The sequence below is a fragment of the Chiloscyllium plagiosum genome, unplaced genomic scaffold, assembly GCF_037043375.1.
Source record: "Chiloscyllium plagiosum isolate Xiang-an unplaced genomic scaffold, Cpla_swu_hap1 HiC_scaffold_2, whole genome shotgun sequence".
NCBI classification, from domain to species: Eukaryota; Metazoa; Chordata; class Chondrichthyes; order Orectolobiformes; family Hemiscylliidae; genus Chiloscyllium; species Chiloscyllium plagiosum.
The window spans coordinates 106,265,318-106,277,629 of NW_028270140.1; the positions used below are offsets into that span (position 1 = coordinate 106,265,318).

The 12,312-nt window shown below is 40.5% G+C and overlaps 1 protein-coding gene across 2 annotated transcripts in view; it reads right to left on the reverse strand.

Moving 5' to 3' along the window:
• Positions 1-12,312, reverse strand: part of adgrv1 (adhesion G protein-coupled receptor V1) — a 571,861-nt gene that overhangs the window by 258,577 nt on the left and 300,972 nt on the right. For both annotated transcript variants that reach the window (XM_043709113.2, XM_043709105.2), the window contains one exon: positions 5,129-5,300. In XM_043709113.2, the coding sequence (XP_043565048.2) occupies positions 5,129-5,300 (172 nt within the window). The remainder of the gene's footprint in view (positions 1-5,128; positions 5,301-12,312) is intronic.

Below are 12,312 nucleotides of genomic sequence, written 5' to 3' on the forward strand. Positions count from 1 at the left end.
GAAAGCTTATGATTCCAAATAAACCTGTTGGACTTTAACCTGGTGTTGTGCGACTTCTGACTTTGTCCACCCCAATTTAACACTGACATCGCCACAACATGATTTTTGACACAGATCAGCCAGTTTCTTTTAAATGGTACAAATCATTTAATTTTTTCCATGTTATTGATTCTGTGGATCTCTTTCAAAATGAGAAGCATGATTATTTGACAACACATGAGAGAATTCTAAATGATCAGGAGGATGTAGGCATGGATATGGGCATGGTGAAAAATCCCCGGGAAGCAGTGTGGATTCAACATTAACCGATCTAGTTCTGGATTTAACCTGGGCAGGTTTGTAGATGAGCGTGGGATACCCATGCGACTGATTAAAATATTCAAATTAGGAATTAATTTTGATGCGAACACCACATTTTGTCATTAACAGCCAGCACATTGGTTCTCCAGACTCCCTACATGAGATGAGTGCTCAATAGAAAATTGGTTAGTTCAGTACAGTGTAACGGCTTCTGGCTAGCACAGTGTAAAACATGTGTTGACAGGATTAATTCTGTCAGCTTAAAATCACTGCTCTGAGAATCAATTGCAAAGTCCTGTTATTAAAAGTGCCCCAGAGAATACTCGCCAACATCTCAAGTTCCTTGCTGTCAGCCTCCTCTGCTACAAGGGGGTCCTATATGCAGCAGTGGCCTGGACCTCTGAGGAGTAGCCACTGGATCTGTCATGGCCACGGCAGCAGGCCTAGAGTACTCATGCCACCAACAAAAGCTGCCTTCTTCATAGCTGCGTGATATTCCACAGGGCAGAGGGCTCCAGCTCAAAGCTCTCAATCTGGTGTGGTATGATGGTTTAGTGTTTAGCATTGCTGCCTCACAGCGCCAAGGACTCAGGTTCAATTCCACCCTTAGATGACTGTGTGGAGTTTGCACATTCTCCCCATGTCTGCATGGGTTTCCTCCAGGTTCTCTGGTTTCCTCCCATACTCCAAAAACTCCTTTAGAAGGATGAGGTGGGATCTAATTGAAATATACAGAATACTTAATGGCCTGGACAGATTGGATGTTAGGAAAATGTTTCCATTGGTAGGACAGACTAGGACCTGAGGGCATAGCCTTCGGGTAAAGGGAAGACCTTTTAGAACAGGGATAAGGAGAAATGTCTTCAGTCAGAGAGTGATGGATGTATGGAATTCACTGCCACAGAAGGCTGTGGAGGCCAGGTCATTAAGTATATTTAAGGCTGAGTTAGATATGTTCTTGAATATTAAGGGGATCAAGGGTTATGGGGAGAAAGCAGGAGAGTGGGGTTGAGAAACATATCAGCCATGATTGAATGGTGGAGCAGACTTGATGGGCTGAATGGCCGCATTTCTGTTCCTATGTCTCATGTGCAGGTGAGGTGGATTGACTGTGGAAAATGCAGGGAACGGGTGAGATGCTGTTTGGATGGTTGGCATGGACTCGTTGGGCCAAGTGGCCTGCTTCCATACAGTACAGATTCAATGATTCACACAAGGTGTACAGGCAATATGATCGAGCAACAGTGCCTCAGGAGGCTCAGCCTCTTACGGCAGTTTGTTTCAGACATCTGCAGCCTCCTTGAAACACAGTGATCAACATGATTTCTAATCCCTCAATTTCTTTACCTCTGGATCCTTCCAACATCTGCCAGAGATATCTTCTGAATGTCATGGTGTCCTGCCATATATCACCCAGGTCAATGACATCTTGTTTACCAAGGCCACGAGCACGGCAACTTTAACACAGATGAGATTACTCAAACTCAGTGGGGTGAATGATTGTACGATGTAACAATCAAGGTGCCTTCAGATCAGCCAGGAGACTTCACAAATTGCAAGGACTTCCATGCCCTAAATGTTGTGCTAGTTTGTTAGCACTGTAAGGTCTTCATGCATGTCTGCACCAGATCACCAGAAGGTTTCACGACTTCTTCAATTGCATTTCCAACAGGTTTCCAAGCCACTTCACAGCCCCAGCATTTGACTCATGGGAGGCAAAGGCTCTCCAAGAAAGATCTCATTGTTAAATCCTGTGAGGAATCTTTTTTCACTAAGCCAAAGGAGAAATAACTCCATATCACCACCAGTGCAAGTTTTTGAGCTGCTCAAAGTATAATTCAGATCTGGAGGGACCCTTGCATGCATGTCAGTTAAAGGATTCCACTTCATGTTTTTTGTATTAATTTACAGTTATACAACTACAGTTTCCATCTGTGGCTGTTCATAAGGGTTCAAATGAATCACCAGTTCATGCCAAGGAATTCCATAAAAATAAACACAATTAATATACAATTAACAGTTTTCAATATGCAGCATTCAGCTGGTGTGTACACATTTGAGAGTTCTTTTGGAAAGTCTACACACCTCACCCCCTCACTAAACTAATGATCCAACATACCTATCACATTCCTCCAGTCAGTCAGCCGGTCAATTAGTATATTCTAACCTCTTCCTCCTCAAACAGTGATCACTTACCAGAGGACTACTGTACTGACCAACTGGGAATGCAACACAATACAGACCATGAGAATAAGGAATTTATTCAGCAAAATAATCATTATAAACATCTAAGTGAGTGTCCCTATACACCCATGATATTTTTGCTCAATTGTTTAGCATAAGTAACAAAACGATGGAATCAACTGAGCTGGAAGCAGACTGCACATTTTCTTGCTCTTGGACAGCTGTATCTATGGTGGATGTCATCTAGGTTATGGACTCCATGGGGGCCCTTTTGAAAACAGCCCTGACCTGTGCAGGAGACGTGCAATGAAGGAATGAGAAGTAGGTAGCCTTGGAAAGACTTGCTCTTTTTCCAATTCCCCTCTAACACTCACTTGCACTCCCCTGGTGGCAAAAGCTGCAGAGCACTTGGCTCCGCATCAATGAAGCACTGATCTACCGAGGTCAGATTTTTGCTCCATCTTGTGTAAAGAACAGATATGCAGACCATTGACCTGATTTTGTCTGCACTCAGTGGTCTGCCATGTGTGATGTTCCATGCAGGTGATTACTCTTTCTACAGAGCTGGATATCAGAACAAATGCCTGTGGTCATAGCAAGAATAATAGAGATGGACTCCTCCAATCTCTCCCCAAGTGTGTGGATTGCTTCTGGAATGCACACATATTGCATGCTGCAATTCCAGAAGTACCTTTATCATACACGTTCGCTGAGATTCAACTGCTATGTCCATCTGTGCAGAGTTTGGGTGTTCTGCACAGTCTGGAGGAAGTTCTCCAGAACTGACTCTTCACCAGCATCAGCTCCTGCTCACATGTGATAGGAATAACATCATTTGAAAGCTGAGTTGTTTCTAATACAGGGCCCACTGAGGTAAGTATCTGCACATGTGCAATGTATGAATGAGACATGTGAGAATCCATTCTCAGAATATTTGCTCTCCCCTGAACTTTCCTAAGACTACTCCCTGATTATTTCCTTCATTACTCAGGAGGTCCTGTGGGAGATCAAAGATGTGAATTGATGCTGAAGGTTATGAGGATTGTTCATATTGTGATGGTTCAGCGTGCCATGATATCAATGCAGTGTAAGCAACTGGTCAGTGTTAAGTGACAGTAATTGTGGGCCACACACCGATTTTGCATCAATGATGTATGTGTGTGCGCACCAACCTGACAAGCTCCAGGATCTCCTCCTCCAATGAAGACAGATGGTGACAGTGGGAAGTTCATCCTGATTCCATGCTACTCCCTGGATTGATGACCTCTCTTTAAGGCAGGGAGTTATGGAAATATTAAGACTTGCATTCAAATAGTGCTTGTTACAACACTTCTACAGCTAATTAAGTGTTTTCAAAGTGTCATCACCATTATAATATGGGAAACAACTGAGAAATGAAATGGATGAAGAGAATGAAATGATAACAGTTAAAGAGGGTGACAGTAAGAGATAAGTGTAAGAAGGCAATAAGGCATGTCTAAATAGTATCCTCAGAGATGGAGATTTGATGGTGACTGGGGAGAAACAAGCCTGTGGAAAAGGGAGGAATGTAGTGCAGGAGAACACAAGGGAAATCAGACGGAGATGGACACCACTTGAAAGTGGTAAGACATTGCTGAACCTAACTAGGTTATTAAACTTTTTCCTGTATATCCAATTCCTGAACTACGCACTGCTCTTTCCAACCACACTGGCATTGTCATGCTTCCTTCTTCATCCCATACTCAGTGAAAATGACTGCACTCCTGTCTCACAGCACATCCTCCATCATATCCTCCAGGACAAGGTCTAAAATCCAGGGTCGACAGCTTTCTGAGATCCTCCATTCATTGTCCACCTTTCCGAATGTTACACAGGCAGGACTTCCTGCAAACAGTCATACCCTTGCCAAGATCTGTTTTTAAATAGAGAGAGTCCTCACTGGCATACTGCATACTTAATCCTGTCCTCTCTTGTCAGTTCAGCAAACACTCTCCATAACTCAGGAGAGATATTATTGCCAGAGAGGGAGTGCAACAAAGGTTCATCAGATTTGTTCTTGAAATGGAAGGGCCATCATTTGAAGAGAGATTGGTTCAACTGGGCTGCATTCTTTACAGTTTCCAAGAATGAAAGATGACCTCATTGAAAACTATAAAATTCTTAAAAAAGGACAGAGTAGATGGAGGTAAGATGTCGGAAATCAAGGGGCACAATTTAAACGTAAGGGGGATGCCACTGAGGACTGAGATGAGGAGAATTTTTTTTCTCATAGGGTTATTGATCTTGGGAATTCTCTACCCCAGAGAGCCGTGAAAGCTTAGCCTTTGAGTACATTTAAAGTAGAGGTTAATAGATTTCTGATGATCAATTGTGTGAAGTGTAGGTTTGGGAGAAGTGTAAGTTAAAGCTATTGAAGTGCTCGATCAGTCATGACTGTATTCAATGGTGGAGCAGACACAACAGGCTGAATGGCTAACTCCTGTGATTATGTTCCCGTGTTCCTACTCACAGCTTCAGTTTCTGAGCCACTACAGGTACCAGGCCTTAAACTCTGAAATTTCTGCTCCATGAGTCAGAAATGTGAGAAGGGTAAAGTCATGCTCTGTTCACTAGTCACACATCTCTCAGTTAAACACAATGAACTTTTATCAATGGCACTTACCAAATGCAGGTTTGATATGACCAGGTGTGAATCCAGCAGGAGTATTCCCATGAGGATAGCCACTGTTCCACTCTACAACCACAATTCCATAGACACCATTCCGTGACACGGTGGCACTACAGGCACCAGTAGGAACATCTGATACTTCAAGAACCAAAGATTCAAAGCCAACCTAAAAAGAGTAATAACATTCAACAAACATGGTAACTTTTGACAACTGCAAAACTACTAAGATTTTAAGGAATTAAATACAAACAACATCAAAAAGGGATGTCAGTTACTTACAATTGCATTCTGAACAGAAAAATAAAAAGTACTCTTTTGTTATTGTAGGTAAAAGTTTTTGCTATTTGAGTTCACTTTCAATTCATAAATCAATTGAAAGTCCCACTGCAGAGTGTGATATGCCAGAGTTAAATTATAAAGTAGATGATAGTGTGGCCACTTGTGCAATTCTTGAGTGGATAATCTAGTTCTTCAGTAAGAGGTCCAGAAATCTTTAAAGGAAAACCCAGATTTTCATCCCAATAAATTGCAAGTCTAGCTTTAATTGTTTTTAAATGTAGAATTTATCTCTTTGTTCCAAACATTTAAGATTACCAAAGTTTCCAACGAATTTTCAGTATGCAAACCATAAATGCAACCTTTAGGATATTCTACCCTCTCAACCCCATCCTATCAATCACAGTTAAGATTATATCTGATCACTTCCTTGAATCACACATCACCCACATCCCCTTTTCACATCCCACTATAAATCCTTCTGTTTCTGTCCCTTGAAAAAGCACTTCCCCAGTTCATTTACAACTGCATTTTCAAAATCCCAACTGTCTAGCATGAGATCCTTCAATAACCATATTATTTCTGTCGCTACTGATTTATTAAATCTCATATTCATCCCACTTTTCATGACCAATTATAGAAACAACAGTGTTCTCTTACCCTAGCTGTTTACCTGGTCTGGCTCACACCTCCATTCCTTTTAGTCCAATGGATGTAGAATTAAATGGATATAATAGACAAGTGGTTTAATCAGCCACAGCCAAATCTGGCTGAACTCCAAGATCAATGTCACATCTTGCTCTCAGTTGCTACAGCTGCTTTTCACTGTACCATGGAGCCATAGAGATTTACAGCATGGAAACAGACCCTTCAGTCCAACTCGTCCATCCTCTACAAGATTCTAGTCCCATTTGCCAGAATTTGGCTCATAGCCCTCTAAGCCCTTCCTATTCACTTACCCATCCAGATACCTTTTAAATGTAGTAATTCTCTCAGGCTCCACCACTTCCTCTTGCAGCTCATTCTATAAACGCACCACATTCTGCATTAACAAGTTACCCCTTAGATCCCTTTTAAATCTTTCCCCTCGCACCTTAAACCTATGTCCTCTAGCTTTGGACTCTCCTACACTGGAGAAAAGACCTTGACTTTTCATCCTATCCATGCCCCTCATGATTTTATAAACTTCTGTAAGGTCACCCCTCAGTGTCTGTTGCTCCAGGGAAAATAGCCTCTGTCTATTCAGTCTCTTCCTGTGGCTCAAATCCTCCAACCCTGGCAACATCCTTGCAAATCCTTTCTGTATGCTTTCAAGTTTCACAACATCTTTCCGGGGGAAAGCAGAGGGACCAGCAATATTCCAAAAGTGGTCTAACCAACATCCTCTACAGCCGCATCATGACGTTCCAATTCCTATACTCAATGCACTGAACAATAAAGACAAGTGCAGCCTGTTTACCTGTGACTCCACTTTCAGCGAATTATGAACCTGCACCCCAAGGTCTCTTTGTTCGTCAACACACGTATAAGTCCTGCCCTGATTTGCTCTACCAAAATGCAGCACCTCACATTTATCAAAATTAAATTCCATGTGCCACTCCTCAGCCCATATAGTCCCATATACATTAAGGTAACCTTCTTCACTGTCCACTACATCACCAATTTTGTATCATCTTGATCAATCAAATATTACATCCACCTTCTTCTGTCTAATGCAACCTATTTTTAATCCCCTCTACCCTCACCTCCCAATAAAAAAAGTGAGGATCTTATCAACATATTTGTAAAATCAAGGTTACTTCATCAGCTGACTTTGCCATGCTCTCCCTTCCACTACTCCATGAGGCAAACTTCCATTCTGCTCCACTTCCCCAGCCTTGAATTCACAACTTAGTTTCACTAGTTATCTTCCCACCTGATCTTATTACTGTGCAAGTCAGATTCCAGACTGAAATCTGGATTGATAATTCATATTTGGTTTTGTTTTGGTTTTAATGAGGTTGCTGCCTCACTGAAACTTATGCTCTTGATTTTGTAGATTTGATTTTAACAATACAATAGATTATCTCATAACAGAAATGAAGGTAAAATAAATCCATCTAAACTATTTATACATTTGATCAATTTAGAGGTTTTGAAGCATACATTATTAGATATAATACCATTACAGAGGAACCTCTATTATCCAGCATTTGATTAACTGAACTTCGGACCATCTGAACAAGATCGCAAGGTCCATGATATGTGGCTAACTATGTTGTTTGGCATTGATTATCTGAATTAAATACCAACCCCCTCCGCCCCTCCCCCGGCCCGTGTCCTTCAGATAATCGAGGTTCCTCTGTAATCCCAAAAATATGAATTCACTTCTACATCACTTCTACTGTACTCACACCAGAGAAGAGTCCCTTTCCCTAATATGTTGATAAGTTTAACTTAAGTGTGATTTCAACTCCCAGCTTAGAATGTTTGTTGGCCTTTTCCTAGAGCTTTCATACACCTGAGTTTAAACATTCTCAGTTTCAAATATCCTTGTCAGGGTTTCATTTAAACGATTCTGGCCTGAATCTTATGCTAAATTTCTTGCTGTAAGGTACCATTTTCCTGCTGTACTGCTTCAAACTGAAACTAAAGTTAAAAAATAACTTTATTTTCAAGCTATACATGTTTTTCCTAAGCTTAAAAAAATCCAAAATTCATGCCCAATCCACTCCATCAAGCTATTTCAAAATAAATCACCATGACTACAGAAATACCTACACATTAATCATTAACTCTTTAGAAAGAAAAACCCATGTCATTAATTTACATCCAAATTTAAAATAAATTATATTATGTATGTGTATAAATCTCAGTCTACATCATACATTCCTGTCTCACTCCATACCTACACTGAGCTCTGTTTTACTAGAAAAAGGCCTCCTGCTTCTTCATTCAATTCCAACAAAACTTCTCAATTTCTCCTCTTGGTACAATGTTAGCTGATATTGCAAATGGTTGTCCACACCCAAATCCCTCCGACCAGGTTTCTGCTCCCACCACTGCAACAATCCATTTCTTAGCAAATCACAGATAGCATACAAGTTGACTGCAACAAAGATAAACTTTTCTTCATTTCCATTGAGCTCCTATAGCCGTTGATACGACTGGCCATCCCATCCACATTTAATGCCTTTCCACTGTTATCTGTCAGGTTGGACTGCCCTTGCCTTGTTCAATTTTTATGTATTATATCACAGTCAGAGAATGACTTGCAATGGCTTCTCTTTTTGCTCCGACTGCATTACCACTTTTATAAAAAGTTGCCGTTCAGTTAGATCTGAAGACACAGCATTATTTTCATATGTCAGCTGATAACACCCATCTCTGCCTCACCATTACTTCTCTCAACTACTCCACTGTTTTTAAATTATCAGTTTCTCTGGTGTCTTGTAGAAAACCAGTACACATTTTATCTAGTTAAATGTTGGAAAGATTGAAACTATTTTTTACTGCCCTAATTCTAAGCTCCATCCCAAAGCATCTACTGCATCCCTCTCCCTGGCAATACGGAGATTTAACTGATCCACTTGAAGCCAGATCGGATTTGGAGATGAGCTTCTAATCTCATGCCATCTGTGAGGTTGGCTGTTAACATCTTAGTCATAGAGTTGTACAGCATAGAAACAGACCCTTCGGTCCAACCTGTCCATGCTGACCAGATATCCCAACCCAATCTAGTCCCACCTGCCAGTACCCCGCCCGTATCCCTCCCAACCCTTCCTATTCATATACCCATCCAAATGCCTCTTAAATGTTGCAATTGTACCAGCCTCCACCACATCCTCTGGCAGCTTATTCCATACCCATATCACCCTCTGTGTGAAAATGTTGCCCCTTAGGTCTCTTTTATATCTTTCCCCTCTCACCCTAAACCTATGCTCTCTTGTTCTCGACTCCCCGACCCCAGGGAAAAGACTTTGTCTATTTATCCTATCCATGCCCCTCATAATTTTGTAAACCTCTATAAGGTCACCCCTCAGCCTCCGACACTCCAGGGAAAACAGTCCCAGCCTGTTCAGCCTCTCTCTATGGCTCAAATCCTCCAATCCTGGCAACATCCTTGTAAATCTTTTCTGAATCCTTTCAAGTTTCACAGCTCAACTCTGCCTAAACACTCATTACTTCGAGACTTAACTGTTGCATTGAACTTCTGCTGGTCTCCCACAATTATTAAGACTTAATCTGTAAATGTAGTGAGGAATCCTGTTCTTGTAAATCTGCATTCAAAATGGGTTAGTTACAGATGAATGAAGGTTATAAATAACTGAATGATTTGGTTAAAAATTGAATTGTCTAAACAAACTTCGAGACAATATCTTCATTTACTTAGAATAGAATATTATCCGTTGTACATACATAAGGTATTCCAAAACACTGCAGTTCAGTTTTTAAACTGGCAACAGTTTATGTTTCCTTTGTGCTTGTTAATCTACACTGATTTTCAAATCTTTCAATAACCTCATTCCTCCCTATCTCCTCCAGACCGACAACCCTCCAAGATATCTGTGATCATCTCATTTCTGCCCCAGTTCAATTTCTTTTAATATCTTCCTCTTATTTATTTATTCATTCATTCTATTTCTGGCTACTGTGCCTTCAATCAAATACAGTCTACGTTTATTGTACGCTAATTGTGGTTAACTATGTCCAACTGGAAGGCATTGATTATATGGTTACTTCTGCATGTATACAGTGGTGTGTGGTTGAGTTCAGAGGCTTTTAATAGCAATGTTTCACTCTGGATAAATGTACGCTGAACAAAATTGAATCTGGTTTTATCCTTCACCAACTGACAATCAGGAGCAAAAGATCCCAAACTCTGAAACACCCTTTTTTAAAACACTCCTTAAAAGCTAACCCCAGTGATAGAGCTCTCACCTACTGGCTGGAGCATTGATGAGATATCAATATGACCTCCTTTGAGGAGACCTGCTATTATTAAGTGCCTCTCAGGTCCACAGAATTAAGGTTGGGAAGAAGTGTGTGTGTTTGTGGGGGGGAGATTGCCAATCTCACAACCAAAGATTTGATGGCCAAAGATTGAGACAAATTCTCCACAGGCAGCACTAGTCACTCCTAAGGGTAGGCTTCTGGTCACCAAGGGCATGGAGAGGTTGGGAGTGCCGAGATCACAGGAATACAGGGAGTGAGATGGCAATAAGGGCAGTGAGGTAGCTTCCAGCTGGACCTCTGACTTTTTCTGAATGCTTTCATATGTGCATCTCATCTTTCATAGAGTTAACCTTTAAGGACTCTATGCACTATACAACTGATAGCTATCTGCCAGTTAGCCTATAGATCTTTAAGCTGCAATATAGAAATCAGGTCATTGCCAAAATATCTGTTCCTTTTTTTAAAATAAATGTCAGCTTCATAACTTATGGCTAATAAACTTACCCAGGGAGTTAATCATCCCCTGATGAGTAATTATATATTAGACTATCATTAACATGATGAGGCAAGATCTCTTAATCAGGCCTTTGGACAAGAGACATCCCAGAAGTCCACAAGCAAACATGATAGGGTTTACATTCCTAGTACCTCTGTACTGAATTTCCCAGCCATTCCAGGCTGAATACCAATAGCACTGGTACAAGGATTACTCAAGAGTCTCAACTGCCATGTGACAAAAAGTCTGACTCTAAATCCTCCTCCCAGAATTAATTGGGTCACAGGCAGGTGGCCAACAGGCTGCCCAGGCAATATACTCCTGCCCAATTAAATACCACCACACTTCCAAAATCATTACTGGGAAAGCATTAAATTCTGCCTGGTATCTCCTCACATGGTTCTGCATTGTAAATTGTTTTATGGTGCTCCTCTGAAATGTTTGGATTTAGCACAAGCCATTGTGTGACTCAAATTGTATATATGCTGTAAGTAGGGCCTCAATTATGCCTGCTGGAGCAAAAGGAAAATGACTGAACTCTGGTGACAAAGCTAGAATATATAAATTAAAGTTCACAATACTATGATGAGTAGGTAAGTTTTTCTTTCACTCATACTGCACAGACAAGTATTAAAGTTCTGCAATATATAGGGCAAAGGAAAAAAACACAAGGTTTTAGAATCAACAAAGTAATAATGTAACCTCTAACCAATCAACTACTCCTCTCCACTGCTTTAGTGACAAACTGAATGAGTTTTTTTTTACTGGCAGCAATATACTATGTCATAAAATGAACCCAAACAACACATAACAGTGGTTGCCTGAGCAATGTAGAGCCTAGCAATCTACCACAACAACGACATGAGTCGGCTTAAATAACAGAGCACACCATCACTTTGTCTTCAGGACGCAGATTTACAGTTCAAAATGCGCAAATAAATTACATGATCTGTACCATAGAATATCAGGATACAGATTTCTACGTGCAGTTGCCCACATTTTGGGGAAGAAATAGGCAAGAACCAAAGTGAATCAATAACACATTGAAACATGCACCCCAACACATGGGCACAGTTTCAACTTTAAATTGAAATTTTGGGCCTCACACTGTCTGTGTAACGTTAGTTCTAGGTACCAATCTAAGTACAGATCATCAACCCAGGTTTTCTTAAAATATACTGGCTCCAATACAGACTGGAACAAGCATTAGTTTGCTCATTAAAAAGGCATTGAATACCATAAATATTCAACATATTATCCTGATGAAATCCAACTTAGTTACTAGTACATCATGAACTATAATCAGATATTGAATGCTTAATAAGTTTAATACAATCACATCAATAAATTTGCTGAATAATCAGTAATACAAGAGACTTCCACAAATTTCCTCCAGTGAAATAACTTAAGTATCCCAAAGCCACTGTTGTTCTACTTAATTCAAGATAGAAAATGAATTAAAACATTATGA